We start from the raw sequence: 26,762 nt of genomic DNA, 5'->3' as shown, positions 1-26,762 counted from the left end.
AAAAGCACACTGTTGAACACCATTCCTCTCGTATAATGCAAGTTTCAAAATAAATATCTTTATGTAGAAGAGTCTGTTTAAAGTCTCTCAACTAGCCTCTACCATCTAATAACCAAGGTTGTTTCCACTTCAGGACATCATGGTTCAACTGGTAGGAAGACCAGTTCGATCCAAAAGCGATGTCAGAATTTTTCAGCTGTCACATATTACTGCTTCTGTGGCTGAAAAACCATCTGCTGGTATCTGTGACTGAAGCAGCAACTGAGGAGGGCTGCATGATGCGCTGGCCTAGCAAAGCCTCACTGTCGTAGTAATCTAAAAAGGAGAATATCAAAGAATTTTAAAGACGGTGTACTGGGCAGCAAAAAAACTGATGTGAAACTTGCTTCACAGGTTATGTGCGTAACATCAGCCAAGACCAAAGCCTCTGCTGAGCCGCTGGTCCGTGCTGAACACAGCTTCACCACAGGCAAAACAAGATAAACAACAGCCAAAGGTCTGCCTCCACTTCCAACAGGTACCTGCACACTACTTGCTTCATGAAGTGGTGGAAAATATTTTTTTGTCTGAACTAGCCTCTGTTTAGAATATCTGTAACAATTTTTAGTTTCATTTACAGGCCTATTATACGGCAATTCCAGCACCAGTTTGGCATAAACACTTTAATCTAGCAGTTCATCAGGTGTATCAAACATTCAAAGCCAGACATACCCTTAGAAAGAAAACAAACTTTGGGAGCTTTCTTATCTTTAACCAGCGTAAGTATCCTGAATAGTTTACACATAAATCACTGATAAAAGATTGGGGATAGCATGGCCACCTGGGGGGCCGACAGTCTCAAATTTAGTGTATTCCATCCATGGACACTGCACAGCAACACGAGGCTTCAGAGGATCAGAAAGCAGAGAAGTGAGTCCTGAGGCCATCAGCCATGCTCATAACAGGCCCAGAAGTGATGCCATCTTTCCACAGATCACTGCTACTCAGAAACAAATTAAGTGCAGTGATCTACTCAACCCTTTCAACACAGTTTAAGTAAAAAAAAAAAAATAAATAAAATCAAGATTTCACATCAAGTGCAGAGGTGAAATCCACATCAAGATTTCACCTCTGCATTTTCAAAATTTCTGTGTAGTGGTTGAAGGCTTGTTCCCAGACCTAAGGTGAACGGGAACAGTTCTGTAGCCTGGTTAACAACTGGCGGAATTTTTTAAAGTTAATTTGTTTCTGTTGAATATGGGTTGGGTTTTTTAGTGCTGCTAGCATTAGGTCGTTGGAACAGTAAGTGTCACAGCACCTACAGCTTTTTAATAGGCATTTTTATTATTCCTTGAATCCGCTGGTGGCAAGGATGCAAAAATGACACTGTACAAATCAAGAGGGCCAGCAGTGATGGGGACATAAACATGCTAGAGCTAATTCATAAATTTTATTACAAGAGTGCCTCTGGAGTACACAGAGACTGTCCTAAACAACACTAGAGGCTGGATGTGATAAGCCAGCATCGCTTCATACACTAAAATGGATCTGCCTCACCCCTCCTCTTTATGTAACCAAAACCTGCCAGTATTAAAAACACGAGTAACAGTCCAACCAGAGGCACAGGTTCACCTCTGGTAATTAATACTCCAATAAAGAGTAGGAAAAAGCTAAATAGGCCTTACATGGATTAATTTCAAATTATCAAAATAGATACTGTCTCAAAAATCACTGGTTTACAATTTATGTAGGATCAGCTGGACTCTCCTAGGGCAGCTTTTGTCGGTAGCTCACTGCTCCCTGGTGACAGTGCTCTGAAATCCCACATCCTGGCACTCACTCTCCCATAAACATCTGCAGAGAGCCCTGCAGATTCAACCCTGAGAGGTCTTTCAGCAGCAGGACACATGGGGGAGCCTTCTCTGCTTTGCTAGTCTAGGAATAGCTTCTACACCGTATAATAAAACTATGGCAACGCTGAATACTGCAAGTATGAGCAAAAATATTAATATCATTTAAAACAGGGATTGTAACTTGGAAAAAGCATTAAACATTACAGTAGCTGAAGCTTGGTTAGAGTTCAGATGGCAATGGTTTACTTGTGTATTTTACTGTTTTATTACATCCCTGAGATATAATCTCAGAGATTATGTCCAGCTTCTCAGAAAGCAGACAGGAAGCTCACAGCAGTTACTGGTGTTAAAGCTGTAAAAACGGATTCTTCAAGAAAAATTACTACAGCGCACTCAGATGTTCCAACACTGTTTGTGTGACAAGTCATTTCATTTCCCAGCATGGAGGGAGAACCACAGCTGCCTGGCTGGCTGGCTCAAGGAACTGAGAGAAACTGCAAACTATCATGAAGATTGAGACTGGATTTATTGGCAGTTCTACTGCCCTACAGTTCATCGGAACATCCACGTTTTATCGCACCAGCTCAAAATTATTTAGTATTCTTTACTACTGCCATCAGCCTTGCCTCCACATAAATCTACTCTTTCAGTACGGGGAGAAATTGCTACTACAAATCAGCTGTCGATCAGAAATACTCATATTCAGATTTTCCCATTTTCTCTTCCAAAACTTAACATTTTAATATGTTCAAATTACGTATATTAGTTAAACATGGGTTAAACGTACAGAACCCAGTTTTCAAAGCTTGGGAAAATATAAACGGTCTAGTAAATGCATACACTGTGGCAGGGAAAAGAGTTGGTGTCTTCTCATGCCCCAACTAGTTTTAGTGTATGTTGGTGAATTCCACTGAGTTACTGTCTCAACTTTAGTTCTTCTGAAACATTGAGGCAAATACACACAAACTTATAAACCAATCTGGCATTACTCCACACCAGAATGAAGGGTGCTTGTGCAGACCCTCACCGGCCCCTGAAACGCGGGTTTGGCTGGGATGGCTCCTGCAGCACCCACCGTCACTGGAGGAAGGGGGCGGGGGGCAGTAGTCTCTGTTTTGAAGCCCCTTCCCTAGCAATGCGGGTGACACGGGGAGAGGAAGGAACATCTCCTGGGCTGCCGTGGGTTCGTTCCATCTGGTCGAGCTGTACCCCATTACTGCCAGATGGCGTCCTCCTGCACTGCCAGTGAGCCCAGCTGGGAAAACCGGAGGCATCAAAGATTCAATGTCTGTATTAGCAGTTAAACAACAATGTGCTTCCAATCACCCAGCTGCATTAAAAAGTACTTCCTCAGCTGCGGTCTCAATTCTTAAATTACCAAGATTGCACAGACTGAACTTGTAGGAAAAGTTACTAAGAACAATAAAGTCACTTCCAATATTCACAGCGGAACAAAAATTCCATTCTCAACAACATTCTGTTACGTAATTAAAACCCTCTAAGCTTAAAGCAGTGTGACACTAACACCGCAGCCAATGAAAAATCCTAATCCATATACAATTCCACCCTCCCTTCTCAAAAGGATAGATAGAAATGCAAATGTTCTGATTACATTTTAACACTACCTTCAAAGCAGTTTTCTGCAGAAGACCAAACTGCATTTATCCCATTCAGATGTTGATAATTCATCTTCCTACGATTCCTCTATTCCAGGTAAATTTATAGCATTAAAGACAAGAATAAAACCTGTACCAGCAGTTTCCAGGACCACACTGTACACAGGAGATGCTCCGGGTGACTTTGTTCAGCTGAAGCTTGTATTTGAACACAGAGTGAGGAGTCCTAAACCAAGAGTGTTAGAGCCATGTTTGCTGATAGCAACACAGCCAAAATTTTGGCTTTCTGGCAAATGCTCCACAGAAAGCATCTGTTTACAGGCTACTTAGCCAAGGTTACAAGAGAGTGTAATATTGCAACCCCTAAAAGCCCTGTCATTGTTTCCTTCAGCTGCTACATGTTTGTGAGGCTCTGAAGGCCTTGAAAGGAGCCAGAGCAGAGCCAACAGGTCAGGGCTAGATAAAATTAAGAAAGAATCTAAGGTCAGACCATGAAAGAACTTTCCCCCCCAACCGCCCCCCTCCAGAACAGCGAGTCCACCTCCAGCAGCCTTTCATTCAGTCCTGATAAGAAGAGACAGCACTCCACAATCTGGATTTCAGACTTTTTAAGTCCTCTTTGGGGAGAGGAAAAAGATAAGGAAGCCCAAAGAAAATGGACGTTTTACTATCATTTACTGTTGACTCATTAAGTCTGAATATTGAACATACTTTCGTACCGGTTTTGAACATCCCTGTTCTAGGCACTTTGAAGGGAAAATATCGATAGAAATGAAAGTATCAGGGGCTTTATTCTTGTTTCTAAAAGAATTAAGATTGCGCAGAATTTCTAGAGAAAAAAAAACAAAACAAAAAGTTCAATGGCTTGATGTTCTGTGTCACATTCAGTGACTAGAAACACCTTCTGAAGCTACATCCAGTATGGCAATTCTAACAGTTGGGAATAAATTTCAGGGGTTTTTTTAGCTTACATACAAAATTTTAAATGATACTTTTTCCCTTTCAATTAAAGGTATCAAAACCACACAACACTCAGAAGGCTGAAAAAAATGGTTGTTGTAAGGACAAAACTTCTGCAGCCAAATGTCCATTTTTAATTTAATCTTTTGTGCTGCTGAATTTTTTGTGTTACCTACAGGTCCATTGTTGGGTAGTGGTCCGGCTGGATAGCTCATTGGTCTGGTTTGCCAGGGTGACTGCGCTGCCCCCAAGCCCGTCCCTTCCAACACAATAAACTCCAGATAATTATTCAAAGAAGAGGCCAGCAGCATGGGCTGCTCTGACATCGGGTCGTGGCCTTTGACATCGAATCTGGGGCTAGCCAAAGTCTGCTTCGAGCAACAGAGCTCCAAGGGAATTATTAAGGGGGAAGGGTGGGAAAGGAAGAGCACTGAGAAATACTATCCCTAAAAATGTACTTTTGAAGGAAAGTAATGTAAATACAGCAGAAACTTATTAGGAACATAAGCAAATACATTTCAAATACACTAGACGAAAGGGACAGAGAAAAGCGCATCAAGCCAAACACTAACATAAAGCCGGGCAGTGGAAGGAGGATGATAGAGATTCGTGTCTGTTCCTCTCAAAAGCAGGTATTCCCTCTCAGATTTTCAGTACTGGATTTTATTTCTCTTTTCTACAAAACGCTGTTTTACTTTGCTCGAGTACATACGATTAGGCAAACACACACAGTTTAGCAATCCTGTTCTATTATGGCTTTTTAAATCTTGCCGAGGCTCTGGGTATGTAATTTTGAAGCATTATTACTAGCTTCAGATAAGAATATTTAATGACTTCTTTATTAAAAGGAGTTGGAATTTCAACTGATCATGCATTTTAAATAACGACCTTTTAATACCAGATTAAAAATTTGAGAGGTTGCAAATTGCCAACGTTTTAAATCTTGGGGTTTCTTTTTTCAATCTAAAGGTAACTTTAAACAGTTCGATGGAACAAAGACTGCCTGTGATACTCATGTTTTCCTTTGCAAACCAAATAACTGAAGTAGAAACTAAGTAATTTGTTCTTTGTACAACATTGTAAAAGTTTATTTTGGTAGAAACTAGAACGTATGACATATGTGAATTGATCCAGCTGAACGGTCTGGCTTGCCGCGGCTTTGGATGGCTCTCGCTTATTTGTCTAAATGTGAAAAGGGTCTGTATCCCTTTTGTAGCTTTGCACTATCCCCTCAGAGGGCCCCAGGACAAACAACACCTCACACCCCCTTGCAGTAAAAACATCACCTCACTACTGCCCACCAGCAGCAATAGCAGCTTTATACAAAAAAAAAAAAAGCGTGGGGGGAGGGCGAGCAGGGCAGGATGAATTCCCAGCGTACAGTACTTCAGCCTTTTGAAGGCTACAGAAACGAGAGAACCATCTAGACGTCTCTAATCTTTTTAAAAGAAGTGAAGCAAATCTCAAGGATTTTAAGTTTGCTCCATTTCCGCAGGGGCAGGGAACATCACCACCGTGTCCGCAGTCAGTTCCTGTTTCTCTTGCGCTTCAGAGAACTGTTAAATTGCACAAGCAAAAAGCTCTCTTCCAATATTATTTTAACAACACACTCTAAAAGTAGCAGACACCCTTATGTTAACTAGCCTGGCTCACCGTTTTCAAAGTGAGCCCTCAAAAGCTAACTTGAAAGCAATACCAGAGGCCTGGACAAACACCTAATTTTGATCTTTTGTGCTTGTCTTTTCTTCTGAGAGACCTTTTCTTTTGTTGCTGCCCAGTGGAAAGCACATAGCTCATTGGTCCTGCTTTGAAAGATGAGAGCACTGCCCCTCAGTCCACCCCTCGGAGCACAATCACTTTAATGGAATTATGTAGAGAGGCCATCTCTGCAAGAAGAAAGGGAGGGCGAGGGGGGAGGGAAACACTGTCCGAAGGAGCCAGCAGAGCCTTAATTACCCCAGTTACTAACACAGATATGTCTACTGAGAATTCGTGCAGTGGCCCCAACAGGACGTGCCACCCCGTACAACAGGTCCCTTTGCACACAGCAACTGACCCATGCACGAGGGACAGAAAACAGGGAATCAAACATTACAGCAGAGGGTCGGGGAAAACAGAAAAAAAAAAGAAAAAAGAAAAAAAAACCCACACAAATTCTGCTACAAGCACTCCTCAAAACAGGAGTGTGCTATGAAAGGTTCTCTTCCGTAAGATGGAAGAAACTGGAAAGATCATCTCAGCAAAGCCCAACATGTCTGGGTTGCAGGTAGGAAGGGAGTTTAGACAATTTGCCTGACCTCCACACTAAGAGGAATGCTTCCAGAAAATGCATCTGAACACAGTGCAGCGAGCACTCTACCTAGTTTGGTTTCACATTTGCTGGGTACCAAGCTCTGCCTCATCTATGCCCTGACCGCCTGACATCCAGCATCACCTTACAAGCAACATTTTTACACAATGACAAAGGCAATCTGTTCACAGCGCCCAAACTTCCCCCTGAAGCTATGAAATAAATTTTCTTTCAGAACCAACATTTTCTGCTGGTCTGTCATGGACTCCCCGTGCCATTTTGACCCTTTTGTGCAGCAAAATGAAAACACTATCTATCATTACTTGCTCCACAGTGACTTTCTAAGAGGTGCACAGTTTCATTGCAAAAACATCTGTGGTCTGGTGACTCAGATCTCAAGCTTTAGGAGTTGTGCTGTTGCAAGCATGACTGCAAGACGCAGAAGTTTCAGGTAGGGCAACTAACAGTCAGTCTGGCTCCCTCCTCCTTGAGAGGACAAGGAACTGCACGCAAACCCATTCAAACTGCTAGATGTAAAACAAGTCAGTCACGACAGGAAAACAAACAAAATATATGCAAGTAGAAACCACCACTATATTTTTCTTAAGGCAAATATTGGCTGCATGGCCTATACCCAGCTGCATCTATAATTAGGGCCCAAACTTCAGGGGGACATTGTGTTATTGCAGGTGTCAAGGGCCATGTGTGCTCCCGCTCCCACAGCGCTCCCTTTTATTTGTCAGACACCAGGTTGTGGTGGTGCCCCTGACAGACCCACACCATCCACGCTGTGTCCTTGCTGGCAGGCACTTGTGTGAGCACTGAACTGTTCTCATACAGACACTCTGCAGATGTCAATAAAGCAACTGCTTAACGAAGCTCAAAATTCGGCACTCATTTGTTGAATACAGGGTGGAGGGGCAAGTTAACCTAGAAGACTGACAAGTTTTACAGTGAATTTGCTAAATCGACACATTTGTCGGACTGTCAGTTAGTCTGATACACATTTACTGCTCCTAATATGACAACTCATACTTCATTTGCTGAAGTCAAATCCAGATGCATTTAAAAAGCTTAAAATAAAAGGCTGGCATCAAGCTTCCTTTGTACACTACGTCTAAGGCAAAGTATTCATTGAAAACTCAGCACATAACTCTAAACATTTTCCAGTTACACAGGTTAACAAATGAGGAAGCAGGGAAGACAACTAATAGCACTTGTAAGGAGTTCAACTCGAATGGCTCAGCTCAGCAGGTAATTCCATCAGAGGTGTGGTGGCAGGAGGAAGCAGGTCCCGCTCAGCCACGAAATGCACTGCAGTATCTCTCTCCATACGTGAACGTGGCTGTTACTTTTCTCTCACTACCTTCTTAGATGCCTCAGTTCTCTACAGCCTCTCTGACTGGTTGCTTATCTTTGACATTTAGCAAGGGTATTAATTTTAATTACATTTAGATTATGCTGAACTACCTCCTCAGTGGTTTGGCGCAGCAGTGTTATTTTTAGCCTTTACGTTTTCATACAGCACATCCCAGACTTCTAAAACATGCCCTTAAGAAAATTTCCATTTGTAATGATAATAAAAGTATCCGGGACCCTACAACGTCCTTGGCTCCCATATGCACCCTTGTGATATTTAATGGCACACTGGCATGAGCTATTCATAATAAGTTCTGCGGTAGGAATTTGCACAGTAAAGTTTATTAAAAGAACACAGTAAATGCCAGCTTGTCACCAGGCGATGAAGCCTGATATACTACATACTTATACTCCTTCTTGAATGCTTTTAGCAAGCTTAAATTTGGTACAAATACCCACCTAGAGGGCCAAGAGAATTTGCTTCTCTGTAAAAATTATACTAACTTTTCATCTCCACGCCGATTCCACCTAAAACTGTATTTCAATGGTATCTGGTGTTCATCCTTTTCCAGGCCAGGCCTCTGCTCTTCTAAGATAATTCAGCTGTGCAAGTTAATGTTGTTGTTGCTTTTAGTTAAATAGTTGTTAATGGTTTATTTGAAGACTACTTAATTAAGACCAAATTTCTTGAACAGTATTCTTGAAAGCACCATAGACAGATCTTGCAGGTGGTGTAAAGGGAGCCAACATGTGCAGTCTGAATTTGGACCTAATATTCTCAGAAACTCCAATCCTTTACTCAGGGTAATTCTCTGAACTGTGTTCTGAGTACTAACACCCTTCTATAAAAGTGTTGTTTAATGTCTATACCAAGAAGCATCTAAAGAAGAAGAGTAGCTTGAAAGATTTCAGGCTTCCTGAAACTTCTGAAAGTCTTTCACTCTTTTAGTAGAAAAGAAATAGTAGACACAGCATCTACAATTTCTTTTACACTTTGTGGTGTTTTGTGAAGACAAAAGTATGTTTTTCCCCCACTTGGAAATGGGTTACAACATGTTTTTAAAGTAAAGACTATTTACTACAGGTAAACACTACTGTACTTTAAAGGATGCTTAGAATAGCACAGAATACCAATAACAACACGGAAAAGTAAACTACAACTTCACAGAATCTGGAATAGAATTTCACAGATTGTGTCCCCTTTTCCAATAACGTTTTTTACGTGTGTATTTTCCATAATTATACACATTGGAATTCGGCCTGGCTTAAATCTTTCCTTCAAAATGTTTTTCCTTAGCTTTTTTTTTTTTTTTTTAATAATCACTTCTCATGGGAAACAACGCTGTTGTTGTCAAAAGTGTTTTACCAGACCAGTGGTAATTTCAATCTTTTGCCATACCTGCTGCATTTTTTAATTAGTTAGTTTTGTGAGGAACAAGCACTGGATACATGTCAAGCATTGTGTTAAGGAACTGAGAGGTACAGAGTAAAGGACCAAGAGATCACTCATAACCGAGGTTATTTTTGTCATCTTTCCTAATGCATTCAAGATTTAAATCAAGCTATATATTAGTATCTTGACTGAAAAAAGGAGAACGAAATTACCTTGATGTAATTCCTCTGCATATGAAGTTTATACAACACTTAGAAAATGGAAAGCAGGCTGACTGATTGATTACTTAAGTAAAATAAACACAGAGCTACTTAACTCTTAGCTAGCTGTCTTCCTTTGTGCAATGAAAAGGGTTTCCCATCGTTAATTCCGTTTCCAAACGCTAAACCGAGCGGGCAGTCTGACGAGCGCTTTGAAGCGGCATTAGGCAGCGCTGGTGCTGACAGCGGCCAGCCTGCTCCCCGCGGCCCAGGCTCGGTCCTGCGCCCCGGCCCCCGCACACCCCGGTGTCACCGCAGGCTCGGGCGGAGCAGCAGCCAGCCGCACGGACGGGTACACAAGCACAGGCGCGGTTTCCTCTCCGGAGCGCCGGCTTTTGCTGCTTCTGAGCCGCACTCTGGTGAACTCGGGCCGCGGAACACGCCGAGGCAGGCGGGCAGCCCCTGGCGGCACCTGCCCTGCGCCCGGCCCCGCTCAGCCCCGCGCCGCCCGAAATCCTCGCACCCCTCCGCGCAAACACTCCCGCGGTCCAACAGCCGTCGGGAATTCATTCATCCAAGAAGTTTCCCTCAAGGGGGAGCTGTTATCCAAGTCTGGACGCGAAGCTGGAAACGGACAGCTCAGCGCTCCCACTTCGATCCGCCCGCGCCCAGCGGCTCCAGAGAAGGGCCCTGCAGGCCCGGCGGCTCCGGGCCCCGGTTCGTAGGGGGGGACCGAGAACATCCACCCGCCCGTGGAACTCGCTGGAGCGGTCACAGGGTGCGGGAAGCACCCAGCGGGTGTCATGAGCAGAAATAACACAGTGGAAATCGGCCTGGCCAAAGCGGAGCTCTGCCAGAGGGCTCCAGGGCCCCACGGGGCGACGAGGCCTCTGGGCCCAGGGCGAGACGCCTCTCGGCCAGGGGCCGGCGACCCTGCCGGGGCTGATCCTCCGCCAGGGAGCCCCACGCCAACGGGGGTCACCTCGCTCTTCTGTCCTGCGCCCCGACGGGCTTTGGTGCTTTTCCGAAGGCATGTCACTGCCCGGCCTGGCAGCATGACCTGGCTGTCACTCCCGAGGGAGAGGGGGATTATCGCTGCATCCACGAGAGGACTCTTCCAACCACAGCCCGTGCTCCCTGTCTGCTCTGCTTGGGTAACACACAGAGACTTCGTACACCCAAACCACCCCAGCAAAGTTTTCCAGCACAAATCACTGTTAGCAAGTGCCACAGCTATGGGTTTTCCAAGACAAGTGGAAACTGAGAGGGAACTAAGAGAAATTAGATAAAAGCAGGCGAGAAGCAGTAAAGAAGGTGGCCAAAAGATAATGAACAGAGAAAAAAAAAAAGCTAGGTTATGCCAACTATATTAACAACTATCATGAAAATAAAATCTAATGCAAAGGACTAATATATTAAAAGGTATGCTTCTGATGGAGAAGTGCTGGACTAGACGAAGGCAGAGAGGATCAGGAAGCCAGAAGATAGCCTGGTTTTCTCCCAACAGTTTCCGTACACACATGCAGATACAGACATGCAGATGCAGAGCTAGGCAACAGGCTGTGCGCTCATCCCTCCCTGCGCCTTAAGTATACGAAGTGAGAACTGATGGGTAAATGGACACAAGGCACAGCAGTGCAACACCTACCCATCTGCCTCTCTCCCCCTATCCCTGCTGCTTCTACACGCCTCCAGTTCAGCTGCCTTAAAAACAAGCCCTGGGATCTGACATACAGACCACTTTTTCAAGATGTATTTGCATACAATATTTTACGTCTCCTCCTTTGTCTGGACGTACAAACGTGTCAGCTGTACTGCGTTGCAGCATGCACAACTGGGTGCACACAAGAGGCAGGAAATGCAAGTCTGCAGCTGATCTACCAAACAGCATCAAGAATGTCTTTCCCTGTTCCAGCTTCTAGAAACACGTGCAGTACCAACTATTTTTGTTTTGTAAGATAACCAGCTTGAGTTGGGGTACAATATTCAGCTGTGGTAACAGTAAAAACACGAAAGTGAGTACAAATGCTGAAATGCACTTTCTAGGCAAAACTTATTTCTATTAAACTCTTTTCCCAGATTGGAAAAAAAAAAAAAAAAAAAAAATCACAGAAGTTTCACAGCAAGAACTGCTTCTTCCAACACAAGATTGGGGTTTTTTCCCACTTCCTGCGTACCCTTCCCTCTTTTGCCACAAAAGTGTGACTCCGGGCAGCCTGGGGGGGAAAAAAAAAATAAAATACCCAAAACCAAAAAAACCCACACCAAAACAACAGCGCTGGCTTTTCCACAATTGCATCTTTTCTCAAAGTAGAAAAATGCTTCTGTTAGCGATAGTGCCTTCATGGCAAATATATAACCAGCTATAGCTATATATAGACTAGCTTAGCTTTCTGTGTTTACTTATCACTAACACAGAATTTGCAAGAGCCCCTACTATTACTTTTCCCATACAACTATCACAAGTGGTAACATGACCCAAAAAAAGTTAGTGAAAAAAACCTCGGGAGAAATTAAGTTAACATTTGGATTACAACATCTGGATTGTTGTTTAACAAAGGAAGAATATAATAAATTTTTTAAAAGGGGGGAAAAAATTAAGAAATGTAACTAGCCCTGTACAGCAAATGTTTTCTTCTGTCCACTCTGAAGTCTCTTTCATGTGCTAATGGTGGCATTTTTTTAAACTCTTCCCCTTTGACTTACTCAGACCTTTAAGGACCTCACACATCTAATGGTTCCTCACATTCACCAAGAACAATCAAGAGAGGTCTGGGGGTTGACATGCAGTATGATTAATGGACAATGTTGATTTAATTTCCTATAACAGGAATTTTCTCTAAGCTTTCTCCAAGGAGCAGTTTCTTTGCAATCCAGGACTTAAGTATTTTACTAATGAAGTCCAATAAATAGCAAATTAAATAATGCTGTCTCCCAGAGACAAATCCTCTCATTTGGGGGGGAAAAAAAAACCAACAAAACAACCACCACCGTATTTAAAGTTCTGTTTAAATCTAAAAAGGTTTGTATAGCAGGAATGTACATAGCTGTTGGGGTTTTTTTTGTTTGGTTTGGTTTATTTTATTGTTTTATTTAAGAAGCTCGAGCAGTTATCTGGTCATTCCTGCCACTGTTAACTGCTTGCTCTTTTTTTCTCTTTAAACAGGGCTACACATTTAACTTAATTTCCAATTCAAATAAATTAGTCTTTATTTATTGGTCACTTTTACATTATAGCTATTTAAATGTAGACTGTTACTTATTCATTGTAATACTTAGAAATATTTCAAGAGCAACTTGAAGGGCTTTTATTTAAAATAATTTACAATTTTCTTGCTGTAAGGAGTGATCAATATGCCCTCTTCATGAAGCAAATTTTAACCTTCAGCTCCAGCAAACGAACAATGAAACACTATTTGCATATCCTAACTGTTACTCAATCAACATGACACAATTTCCCAAGTGAATTCCCACACAGGTTTAGCTTTAAATGGTGGAATTTCTACCCGAGAATGCAGAGCAGCAGAGAGCATTTCCTGCAAGATTCTAATCACTTTCCCACCACTGAAAATTTTACCTTTAAATACTTTGAAGACAACGTAGTTTGCTTTAATAGGCTGCAAGTTCTCTTGCCAGAGTGCAAAAAAACCCTCCCCTCCTATTCCCAAGGCTTTGCAGCACCCCTGATTGCAGTTCTTCGAGCTGTGACAGTCTGATGTGCTGAGAGAAGCAACAGCCTGTGATCAGTTATGGGCACAGTCGCTCAAAACCAGGCAACAACGCTCCGTGCTGCTGCCGTGGGCCCATAGAACATCGTCCCTCCTCTTGCCTTAGTAAAGTCTGCATCTTTACATTTTTACCTTTAAAAGTGCTACAAGGCATTGTCCCATGAAATGATGCAACTTCCCTCATCCTGACAGCTCCCACTACCTCTTTAGAGTCAGGCTTAACTGGTCTTAGCACACTGTTTTGTTTTTTGAAGTCCAGTGTATTCAATCTTTATTCTTCACTTGGGTATCTCTCCTCCCTCACCACGTCCTTCCCCTTTAAAGAGCCACTAGCTTGGGAAATTAAAATGAATTACTGCAGAAGTGAAGGCATGTTTAAATGAGGATGTCAGGCCTATTTTCCCAGATAAATGTGTTTAAACTGAAACAGTTCAGAGAGCATGTTCAAGAAGGTTACATGAAAATATATTAGGCAATGCCTCCAACACACAATCTACCCGTTTCTGAAAGATCTTAACTAAGAGAGCAAGAATGCATCTTTCTGACCTAAAATTAAATGCTTAGCATGTATACAAATTATTAATTTTCCATGAGTTTTAGAGCCATTTCATGGCTCTGCAGTTAACTCAAAGAAAGCCTAGAGGTTCATCTTAATAAGTGTCTGTCATATGTAACATTTTAATCAACACCAAAACCAGTTGTGCTGCTAATGGGGATGTGACAGATTTCAGTATTCCAGCATCTACTGAAGTTGATTACTGGCTAAATCTAATAAAAAATTAAAATCTAATAAACCTATTGAGAGGCTTGATGATGTAATTTTAAATTGACAAATATATTAAACATTAGTTGAAGCTCTCCATTACAAATTAACTGTATGAAAATAACGTTTATTAAAAAAAACCCACAAACACAACAAACACAACACCATGGGCAGAAGTAACTGTGATGCGATTTAAAAAAAGTTTTGATAAATCCAATTTCTTCAATAGAGGCAATACTGTCAGAAAGAATACATGACAAACTGATCTTTTTTTAAGAACAAAAAGTGAAAATATGTAATTATGATACAATTGTGAACTATTGCACAGTGCAAGAGAAATGATGGCAGAAGTGCACAGGAAGGCAGGCACTGCATCTTTACAGACGTGGCACTTGAACTGCATAATAGTATGCAGCATCAGCAGCTGAGAGTTAACCGGCCTCTCCTCAGCAAGCCTGCTCCAAACAAGCCCATACTTATCTAGTGAGCCCACTCAGTCCTAAGTGCTTAACTAAAGCTGAGCCAAAGACAGTTGTTGTACGGGATGCCATGCCCGAAAGCTGCAACAAAGGGCCACACAGTTAAACATGAGCTTCACCGGGCTCAGTAAGAATTCAATTCAATTTTTCATCTGAACAGGGTAGTATTTTTCTTCCGTACGGGAGGCATGAACCGAGCGGGTGAGCCTGTGAATCAGTTTGGTCACTCCATGTCAGTATATTTGCGCTGTGCAACCTCCTGATGCTCCCTGCTTACTAGTCCTGGTACACACCGAGCTGCACATGGACCAACAAGTACATAATCAGAAACGCTGCACAAGGCCGAGATCTGATTCCTCCCTTGCCTCTGCCACCCAACCTAGCTCTTGCACAAGCAAGAACAGCAAATCTGAATCTAAAAGGAGCTCTCTGCTACAGACACATCTAGAGCAATCACTAGCACTGACACATTTGAAACAAAACATGACGTGACAGTATGTAAATTCCAACAACTAAACAGAACAAAACCCAGTGTGATCTCTACTTACACTTACAGACTGTAAAATGCAAGATGGTTCCTTATACAAAAGAGGTGAAAGCTTGTCAAAGCAGCATTTGCTTTGATATTTTCCAGATAAAAAAAGTTAGAGAGTAATAAATCCCCCTTCCCTTTTCCCTTTCAATCTGCAAGGGTTTCTCTCCCTGCTCCTTTTAAACCCTGAAAGAAAAAAACAAGGAAAAAAAATTCTATGCAGATATGCCACATCCACATTTGGAAGACAGGCTCATTTTGAGCGGTGACAGTCTGCCTTTCATGACTGAAGTAAGGAATGTGTGTCTCTTGTTCACTGACATGTAGTAGAATTGCACTATCATACCAGGACTAGGCAAGAGCTCGGGTTTAAGTACAAATATATATAAACTGCCATGTCTGCGAAAGAGAAAGGTCACAGCTGAGGAAGAGGTTGCTTTTAAACATGCCCACTCTACTTCTAGGGCTTCTGGTTTTACTACCATGCAATATGACCAATTCCTTCTCCCCTCTCTCAGCAAATCCCTTACGTTTTAGTTGATAAGTAGTAGTAGCAAGCCTGTTACACACAATCAGGAGAATTGGCAGATAAGAGGTTTAGTATAAGGATGTAATCAGCGTGAGTAAACACTAGACTGACCCAGCTGTAAACAGTGGAAATAAATGATAATATTTGTCCTGGTCACGGACTGAGCTATCAGACACTTTTCACTGAGTAACAATGTAAATATAATAGCTACAGCATATATAGCATACAGTGCTATCATCTGGTTTTCCGAGCAAGAAAACTGAGTTTTAAGTTGATCTTTACTAAGAACTGATTTGGTTTTTTGTTTTTTAAAGAGCTGTAGTTTGTTCAAATCAACATTCCATTAACTGTCAATCCCTGATCTGATATAAAATACCTCGAGCAGAAATAAAGTTTATCTCTAACACCAGATTACATTTTACTGAATGACATTTGAGAAGTTAATTATGAAATTAAAAAATAATTTAGTGCTGGGGGAGATGACCTGTGTTTCTTTCACATCATTTCATGAAACTGTAGGAATGCCTGGCTCCTGGAATTTCTATGGGAATCCCAAGCTAAATCTCCATAGTAACTTATAACCAAAACGCAGTGTCAACTCCCACATACACTCTTTTGGGTATCCCAGAATTTTCAGATACAAGTACGTAAGACTACATCTGGACACCAGCAAAACCTGGGGTAACTGAAATGATAGTCCCAGCTATCAGAAATAACTACACTAGCACATGGAATGCTCTTAGAGTAGTTCTCCATATTACAGCATTTGCAGTTCTTAATGAGAAAGATGTCAAAGATGTCATTGAGTCGTTAAAATTTACATTTTTCTAGCACATCTCCTTGTAATGTGGTGCAAACAAAACCACTCTGTCATATCTGACCATCATACCAACTGCTTTACGAAACTTCAAAAGCACTTTTACAGCATTATTACTGGAGACACTTGGGTGACATGCACCAGGCAGTGTAACTGGAGAAATTCTTTGCATTGACTCTTCTTACACACCTTTATTCAATTTGTATAGACTGTAGAATCGCCTTGTCATCTTTGCTGCCCTGGACTAAAGCTTAGCTATAATCACGGTTGTAACACAATATAAATAGATCCAGGGGAAATGAAACAAGTGAAGGCCAAGACTCTGGGGAAATGCTAAGTGTAGTAGGTAGCTGGCTAATTCTTCAACACAAACCCCCTTCCCAGAGGAGAGTGCTATGAAGGGTCACAAAATGTGTCTTTGTGTCAGTTAGACTTTGACAGATTCTTCACTTGGAAATTTTGTCCAAGTCGAGGAGGGCAGGGAAATGCACTTTCCCTTATTTCTCCTCTCTGCAACTGGAAAGAGGTAGGACATAGAAGAGCTTTCAGGCAGGGCAGTTTTTCTGAATAAGACCAAACTTTTTGGAGTAAATGAGTAAATATGAGTCTGACTGAATCTGATTTTTTTTCCAAGAGAACTAGGTTGGGGCAGGGGAAAATGCCACTTGGTAATGTAAAACTGGAGTACCAGGAAAGGCAGCAAGGGGTTGTGATGTCCTTGGTGTTAAACACCTTAGATGACCTCATCAGCACAGAAGCAGCTTTCCCAGGAAGACAGCTTGCACTCTCTCCAAGCCTCACTGGAATCTCCAAACAGGGTTTTTAAAATTTTTGTTGTTGTTAAAGCGGATACACTCCATTTCATGGCCACCAAATCACTTGGCAGCTTCTGGCCCATCCCCTGCAGCCCCCCAGGCCCTGGGGAGCCACCAGTGCTCCCAGCACAGGAGGGGCCTTCACCAGGGAAAGGCCAAGGTATGAGGGCTCCCAGGCTCAAGGCATTTTCACCAAAGCTAACAGACCAGTTTTTCCATCGCCTAAGGTGTCTGGGTGAAAAGGGTTATTTACTGCGATATCACCTTGTATGCAGCAGAAACAAAAGAGCACCTAAGGTGAGCTCATCTCTGCACAACCAGCTCCCCTCGGGGTTTGCTGTGCAGTCAGGGTGACCCTACGCTAGCCTGGTCACTCAACTGCAACTTTCTGAAATCCTCCCTGTAACTACTGTCACTCAAGGGGATGGTCCCAGACAGCAGCAGTTCACCCTAGGGAAGGATGAGTTAGCACTGCCAACACTTGCTTTCCTCCTCTCTCCAAGCATAGAAGGCGTTAATGGCACAAGAACGTGTTGCCTTCGTTCTCCTACCCCCGGCATCCATTTAATTAATTACTATCATGATGAGAACTGAAAATAAAAAAAGTTCGGAGAGGGAGACTTCCAGGCAGCTTGAAGAACAGTGTTCTTGTTACAGCATCAGAATTGATCATGTTTTCTTGAGTTTGTTAACCAAGAGGTTGAATTTGACTTTATTGTCCCTAGATGTAGCTTCCAGGATGAGATTCCCATTAGCATTACAACCTAGGTATGAAAAGATTCTGGCTCCGATAAACCAGAGAAGCTTGAAACAGGTTCTGAGTCACTGCCCTTGCTGTACAGGCTCTACCTTCCTACCAGTCACCGTTGCAACCACAGCGAGCTGGGGCAGGCAAACAGCCCACCCAGTGAGTACCAACAACACTGAGGTAGAGATGCATACGCACATGCTTAAAATACTCTTTGAAAAAAATAATTTGAAGATATTTAAAGGGGAAGATAAGATGGTGTGGACACTCCCTTTGTTTTAAACTGTCAAGCTTTCCCAATCTCCCTCTCCGTTGCAGAGCAAGAAGGTTCCCAAACAAACTCTTCCACCAACAAAACTCACTTCTACTTCTGAACACACATTACAGAAACAGAACCCGTACCAGCAGAGTCATCAAGTCTCACGATTAAAGACTTTCCGTTACAGAAAACTTTCTAGAACAGGAGGAAGCAAAGGAGGAATTAAAAATAGAGGCAAAAATGCACGGTATGCACCCAAGGGTCTGCTCTCCTGTGGCAAATTCAAGTAATAATGGAATTTCGCACAGGACTAGGAAATGGCCTGCTATTGAAAAATAAGTGCCAAGACCTTTAACACAAACAAATGTCTGTGTGAAACTGTGGATATTTATTTTGAGAATGGCAGCCCTGACTCTGATCAGATCGTTTAATTCTATTCACATGGTAACTATTGTGCTAAACAATCCAGTTTAAAAATACACAGAAGTAACTGGGTAGACCTGCACGGGAGTAAGAGAGGTCAGTTATCAAAAACCAAGATAGGAACCAACAAGAGATTAAAACATACCGCATAATATTCATATTACTATATTTCATGGTCACTGGTATCTATTTTATACTAGCACTGCTGATTCTGCTTTACCTATCATGCTTGTCCCTCCATGGAGAGTCCTGAAGACATCTGCCAATCATTTACAGTGGCTGTATCAATGGTATCAACAATCAATGCAATCAACAGTGCTGACGTTCTCTTTGATTAGAGAGTATTATGAATTCTGATTTTGTAATGCACTTCAATTGCCACAGAGTAAAGGAACCATCTTCTTTAAATACACAGATTTTGCACAGTTGGCTGTTGTACCATCTGCAGACAGTTCCACGGAGACCCGTACTGGCGTGCTCCAAACGTCACGAGAAGTCTACCTGCAGTTGAGTAACTGTGCAAGAGAACGGGGAATGGCAGGGCAGCCTTAGGTCATGACAAACTAAGATATGAAGAGGGAATGTTTGGAAACCACATAACTTCAGTGGCAACAGATAATGCAAGAGAAACTACTCCGTCTTTGCCACTGTGAAGCACCTAATACTATTAGCATATTCTTCCAAATTGGGAATAATCTTTTATTTTGACCATGTTATCTGACATATATGAAACCAAAAATCTTAAAACACACCTTTCCCCTTCAGATCTCACACTTGCAGGATTCTACTAGTTCCTGTAGCTCATAATGAAGACATTTATTTTAAAGAGGCTGTCAATAAATCAGTAGTTTAGTGTCCTCAGGAGAGGCAAATGGATGACAGAACATTAGTCCTCAAAGCCCCTGTCCAGTCCATGAAGATTCAGTTTACTACAGTCCCAAAACCTAGAGTGGTGGCTTGCCTTGTTTTATCTCAAATTCTACCAGGTAGGACCACTTCCCAATAAGTAATATTTTAAATTTGAAATACATAAATAACCTGGTCCAAATAATCCCGATTATTCACAAAAATAAAAAGTCAGTCCCTTCTTAACGTGTGGATATTGCTACAGTCTTTGTGGTTTTATATACTGCATATAATTTTACCTGCTATATTCTCCACACGTGCAGCTGCCACAGGCAGAGAAAGGTTGGTTTTGTACTGTTTTCTAAGAAATAATTTAGCATGTGCAAGTATTTCAGAGGCAGCTTCTCAATGGGCAAATACAGCAGCCAGACAGGGACTGTCACTATGAGAAGTCTGCGTGAACTTTCCAAGCTTCAACATATGTAATCATCTTAGCAATGGAAAATCATGACCTAGGCAAGTTTCCTGTGCCAAGTGAGTCTTTTGTAGCTGTAGCCATGAATGCATTTTTCCATAAATGCTACAAAGCAAACAAAAATAAGAAACAACTAAAGGAATTTACACGGGAAAACTTCCCATATTTGATATACTCTTCAAATAACTCAATACATCCCATTAAAAATAAATTTAAAAGATTACTTCTACTGAAGTTATTGGAAAAAAACCCCAACTCTTCAGTGTATCTAACCTATGGCAGCAGAAGTTACACATATGTGAAAAATATAAACAATGGCAATCAGATTATATGGGATGTTTCATGGTTTAGTCACCATGTTTACTGAGAATTATGATAAGGAATAAATTCTCACCATCTCACGTGCACTGTGACTGAATGGTTAACTCAAGCACAAGAATTCATCCATGCCCACACTTCTCGTAATTCAGTTAACAACATGACCATGTCAAAGTTGTAATTTCCTAAACTCACTTTGCTTTTTTTTTCTCCTCAGTCTACACACTTACTGGAAAGAAAAAAACAATAAAACCACACAGATAATAGACATTCTAAAATAATTCTCTAAAATAATATTTTAATCTGTGGAGGAGAAACGTACTGAGAAAATCCATATGATGTGGATCACACAGTTAATAAGTTTGCATGTGTCCGAAATTACCGCTTTGTAACTGCATAATAAGACCACCACACACAAAAAAAAAGCAGCATTTATGTCCTAGGACACACAGACACCACATCCTTTCAACCCACTGCTCTTTTGTCTCACAGATCTGTTAAACAGTCAGCTGCTGCCAGATGCTCTGGCTAGAAATGGTCACAGATGGTCAGTTGTCCACTTAACAGACCAGAATGCTCCCCTCAAATCTCCCCTAAAATAGTACCTCAACTGTATGCAGCAGATGAGAATATCTGAGCACGGTCAAGAGGCCATCTGACCTAGTTAAGACTGCAGGTCAATTCTGATAATTTAGTCAAGATTAATTCTCCACACTAGCCCTAAGTAAACTATCTCGACACACTTCAAACACTGCCAAGTCCTATATTACTTGTGCTGATTACATTATAGATCACATCATAAACCGAAAGAAATTCTCAGTTACACGTGTAAGAGAAGCACCTTCTACCTTCTGTTGGTAGGGATGCTACCAACACATCTTACTAGTACACATGGCAAGAGCTGCAGGGGGAAACAAGAGTCAGGTGATCAATGGAAAGTCTCCAATGGGACTCAGCAAGCACTGTGCCCCAATCTCTGTGCTCAGTCCTGCGAATATTTAACAGTATTCGTTAAAAAAACTAACAGCATAATAACATGCATGAGGGCTACATGCTACTACAGTAAGCAAACAGTGCTCGTTGTGCAGTATAGCTGTGACAAAGGCTACAAAGGACAGAGAAATGGGCTAGAAACAGCAGAGAAACATCTTTGGTATTTTGTATTAATCTTTCGCTGTTACTAGAGCAGGCACAAACACACAAAAGCTGAAAAAACTGTGTATTAAACTGAATATTAAAAAGACATATCATTTCCTAGCAGTACTTACTAACTCTAAGTTCTTTATCTTGTGATAAGTAGTTGGGTGTCCTTCTTCCAACTTACACAAGGTTTACAAGATGTGGTAATCTAAGTGTTGTGCAACACATCTTTTGAGAGGATTATTCTATCAGCAGCATAGCACAAGCTTGCAAAGCTTACTGGTGGGAACATAGATGGCCAAACCTAATGCTGTTGCCTTACAGGTCTAATGATTTCAGCTCTCTAAGATGTCCTTTGATTTCGCTGCTTCCAGAAGAGTTAAGAAATATTTTATATACTCACCTAAGCCACTGACAGTATACTCAAGATCACTGGCATCCAACAGAATTGGTCCATTCTCCTGCTGGCCTTCCTCCTTGTAAAACAGCTTGTACCCCTGAATAGCTGCAGTGTCCTCAGAGTCCTGCTGCCACTGTACTGTAATGGTTGTACAGTTCATTGGCTCCAAACGCAGCTCAGGAGACTTTGGTGCTGGTTTTAGAGACAAATATGTAATATTTGTAATATTCTTGTATTCTAGAAACAATGAATTCTCATGCAAAACCTGGGTGCCCATCAATCCAAAGTCAACTCAAGACTTTGACTCTAGCTTATCTGGGTACCCTCAATTATTTCTTAATTATGATGTCTGACTCCCTATAAGCTAATCTAACAACTTAGTTTAGGATAAATCAGAATATAAAATATTAATTCTACCTCTTAATAAATAAATAAATTAAAATTATATGGTCACTATTTTCAAAGACAAATAAAAACACCCAAAGGTAGTTATAAAATTACCTCCTGTTTTAAAGTGAGCCAGAGCAAACGTGATTAACAGCAACATCACACTTCATCAAGTGCTACTGATTTGCTATAGCAGTCAAAACTCAGTGAAATCCAAAGTGGACGGATGCGGACTACAGCTAAGAAATAAACTTATAAATTCAAATCTACACCTATTTCAAGCTACTCATGCAAAGTTGAATGCTCTTCTGCATGACATTACTAAGTAATAATAATGTAATCCAAAGCTCAATTATAACAACTTAAATTAGACTTCAAATATCAATTCAATTTGCATATTCAAAACATATGTGCGTTTTGTTTGTAATACAGACATACATGCACCAGCTCAAATCCTTTAACACACTGCTAATGTGTAACGTCCCAATTTGCAGAAGGGCATTTTACACTGAACAACAACAGGGTTTGGGGTCACTGTTTGTGGTTTTTTTAATCCAAATTATATAGAACACAAGAAAACCGTGTTATTACTGGAAACAAGTCTACAAGCTAAAGTATCTGGGCAGCTCACTAACACGAATTAAAGTCTCCTGCCGCCATGTCAAATATATGAACATCAACATGTGGAAACAATCAGAGATTGACACCAAAGTGATCTATCAGCGTTTCCTTCTCCTGTCACATGTAAGGCCTTTCATAAGACAGATTAGTTCCTCTCCAACTTTTGATCCTGAAACTATGTATTAACTGCATTTAATTTATTAAAGGAATCAGAAGTTTTTGCAGATTATGCACAGAATCATGGTTACAACACTGTTTTCTAGATCACCAGAACAAGAACATGTAATGAGAAAAACTATTTCACATCCTTGCACTACTTATCAGAAAAAATTATATCCTTAAGATGAAGCCTTGAACTGCCCCCATCTCTAGGGTGCTGGCAGGGTGGGAATTACCTTTCACACTTGTAGCTTTGGGAGTCCGGTGGGAAGTCCACAACGATGCCTCTCCCCAGCCAATCCTTGTTGCAGCGGTGATACGAACCAAGTACACACTGTCGGGCCTCAGGCCTTCGAGGAGATACTCATCTGAAGTCCCTGGGAGCTCCAAGACTTGGATTTTGGTCTCCGTGCTGAGGCGGAAGGACAGCCGGTACAGGACCACCTGACCTCTCCTGTATTTTGCAGGAATTGGCAGCCAAGAGATGAGAATATCTGTAGGACTCCTGCTTGTCAAACTAATTTCAGGAGCTCTCAAGGGAACTAAAAAGGAAAAGACAGAGCTTTTGAGCTCAGGGAAAAGAGACAGAAAATTCTCATGAGGCACCTTAGCCTATGATGAGGTGCCAGTAATGTAAGAGTAAATAAGAAGTTTTGTAGGTTCTTGTTTATTTTAAGGATGACTTGACACTGCTCACACTTCTCACCTTCTGCATGCAGAACAGCCTTAGCAAGCTCCTTTCTGTAAGGCCCTCAACGTTCTCTTCTCTTATTGCTGCCAGCAGTAATCAAAGGCAGTCAGCACCTCACTGTTCTGACAAACTGACTGTCAAGGTTAGATGCAGCAGCTTAAACCGAGAGCCTAGAAAACAACCTGTACTGTTGAAGACCTCAGTGCATGATTTCTTCCACCAACCACGTAATGAGTGTAGTAGCTCCTGGCAAAGAGGCAGGCAGACAACTGGAATTGGCCATGTTCCATACTGCCAAAGCTTAACCCTGTCAGAATTTATTAATCAGTTCTAATGAACTCTACTGAACAGCTTGTTGTTGCAGTGATGTTCGGATTAGTTAAATCACTGCACAGAAGTCAGTCAGTAGGGTCTTTTATGAAATTCTGATTCTACTAACAAGCACACAGACAAGAAAAACCCATAAACAAAAAAACATAAGTTTTTTTGGCAGAGCAAATATTTATTGCATTTTTTCCTCCAAAATTTGCCAAAGATGCAGCGGGTGTGCAGTTTGATTCATGTTTCAGAAGCCCAAGAAAGAGCCAATAGAGACTAAATCCCAGGCTATCATCTCAATACTGAGGAAAGGTCTTGAAGATCTAGAAAAGTTATTTATATGATTTAATGAAACGTCTTTCAACGTAGAAAAAGACACCATGTAACATGCAACGTTGCCCTGTCAGAGTGTTATTTTATTCTCATTTTCATTAGCTGGCTCAGTCTCACACTGCACGTATCCAGAATTCTCACTGATGTCAATGGAAACTTGGGATCCCCAAGAGCCGTCAGCACTGGATTAGACAATTCTGTTCAGTGCAAATAGAAATGTTCACCTAAATCAGGGGTATTTGTCTTACCATCTTCAAGGGTGTGCTGAGTCACATGATCTGACATCTGACTGGCTCCCAGAGGCATATAAGCTACGATATAGAACGTGTAGTTGCTGGCTGGTTCCAAGTCATCAATAATGTAATGGGTTGTGTCATTTCCAATGACCACTTGGTACTCTTCATTATTTAAACCTGGCATAAAACAAGGGTTAGACAAACAAAAATTCCCAACAATCCCTAAACATTGCAGCACCTTGGCTTTAAGATCTTACAAAGTTATTTCACGTTCTTCCCCAATCTACCTCTAGTTTTTCAACCTTGATAAGTAAAAGCTCTTTTATGCACAGGAGTAACTGTGTCGTGCCGTGGTGTAGGTTATGGTGTTTCAGGATTTTCCTGAATAAGGGATGCTGAATGCAATTCTAAACCCTATTTAGAATTAGTCACAACAAACTGTGCCCAATGTACAGTAACACAACAGACAAGCTCTAATAGCCTTATCATTCATACTGAGCTTCTAAATCTATTTGTTTAGAGTCAGGGAGGTTTTTTTCAAAACCTATTTAGAGTCTTTCTATAGCAGACTGCGAGGAATGCAAGGGCTCCACTCCATCAAAAACAAAACAAACACCACCCCCCAGCAAAAGAAATAAACAGAAAGAATTTATTCAGCAAAAGGATCTCATTTTAGCCCTGTGAATTCTATTACATTTGATTGACACGGGTTTTTTTCTTTAATTTGGAGAAAGGCCAACAAGAACAGACCAGAATGAGCTTCAAAAAATGTTTGGCTCCTTAGCTAGCTGTTAAAAAAAAAAAATTCTCAGCAATTCACGTTAAAATATGCATAGCAACACATGCAGCAGTCCTTGCCTTTGTTGGGCTTTATCCCTATAGAGGAAGGGTATAAAGTGGAATAGGTGTGGTGAAAGCTGCTGTGTTAACGAACAATTCACACCAAGTGCACGTCAACTTAATCAAAACTCTGTGAGAGCCAGCTCCTCCTCTTCACAACCGAATTTATAAACAAAACGAAAGGCAAATTCCACCATTAAGTTTTCCCACATTTATGAATTAACTTGATAGCATTTTAATTAGACAAGATTACGAGCATCTCACAACAGACTAGTTAATGGCCTGTTAATTAGGAATTGCAAGGCACGATTTCTGACCTACTAAACAAGATCCTTGAGCTCAAATTAAAAGGACTTGTTCTCTCATTGAATGGATTGCTAGGCCTCATGCAGAGGCCCTAATGAAACAGCCATAATAGAGAACAAGGCTTGCCTTCCACCACAATCAGTGTTCCCTTTGTGCCTTTTCTAAATCACTAACAAGGAATTAACACACTCCAACATGCACGCTCATCAGACCCTTATTCCTCTTGCTACTATGACCCTGATTTGAATGTAAAATATTCTGCTTAAAGAAACAAAAACCAAAAATACAAAAAAACACCTGTTAGTTTCTTCAACTAACTTGATTAAAACACTAACTTTTTTTTTTTTTTTTTTTTTTTTTTAAAGAGGGAAGAGGACCTGAACTTCTTTTTTACAGTGAAATGTCAGAATCCTCAAGTTGTGAAATGAAACGACGAGTGATGGTATCTTTTGTATTCAAATACAGAAACCATTGTGAAGTCTACAGAAAAAAACTCTACAAATTAGTGTATTATCCAGTTTTCCTTTCTGTTTAAAGTTTATGGAACCATAAGCATCAGTACAGCTCAGAAGACTTAACAAGCACTGTTTTAATTCTGCAATAAAATGTTCTTTACTCACACTTACAAATGTGGTTCTTAACTCAAAGAGCAATTTATGAACGTAAATGTAAAAAGTAACACACGGGAAGCTTTAAGCAAGTAAGATATGCTCTAGTTAAGTCAGATCCATCTGAGACCATTTTGAATCTTCAATAAGGCCTGAAACAGGGGGTGAGGGCAGACTGAGGAAAGACAGGCTGAAAGGAATAATGAAAGCAATACATTAATACAAACTATTTAAATTAATAGATAATTATCCAGAATTCTTAGACAGTAAATAAGGTGCTGATAATGTCAACAGTCTAGGTTAGCACCTCCATGGCCTGGTATTGCGTGAATGTCATCAAA

General features: G+C 41.2%; 1 protein-coding gene and 1 long non-coding RNA gene across 2 annotated transcripts in view; one reads left to right on the top strand and one right to left on the bottom strand.

Moving 5' to 3' along the window:
• Nucleotides 1–3,378, top strand: part of LOC141965519 (uncharacterized) — a 34,020-nt gene extending 30,642 nt beyond the window's left edge. The window contains exons 7-8 of the long non-coding RNA XR_012634469.1: nt 394–517; nt 2,273–3,378. This is a non-coding gene — a long non-coding RNA (uncharacterized LOC141965519). The remainder of the gene's footprint in view (nt 1–393; nt 518–2,272) is intronic.
• Nucleotides 1–26,762, bottom strand: part of PRTG (protogenin) — an 81,471-nt gene that overhangs the window by 15,023 nt on the left and 39,686 nt on the right. The window contains exons 9-11 of the mRNA XM_074917239.1: nt 24,680–24,844; nt 23,326–23,631; nt 21,926–22,114 (exon numbers count right to left, since the gene is read on the bottom strand). Of these exons, the coding sequence (XP_074773340.1) occupies nt 21,926–22,114; nt 23,326–23,631; nt 24,680–24,844 (660 nt within the window). The remainder of the gene's footprint in view (nt 1–21,925; nt 22,115–23,325; nt 23,632–24,679; nt 24,845–26,762) is intronic.

This window comes from Athene noctua, chromosome 13, assembly GCF_965140245.1.
Source record: "Athene noctua chromosome 13, bAthNoc1.hap1.1, whole genome shotgun sequence".
In the NCBI taxonomy this organism is placed as follows: Eukaryota; Metazoa; Chordata; class Aves; order Strigiformes; family Strigidae; genus Athene; species Athene noctua.
This window is presented reverse-complemented; position numbering and strand designations above follow the sequence as displayed.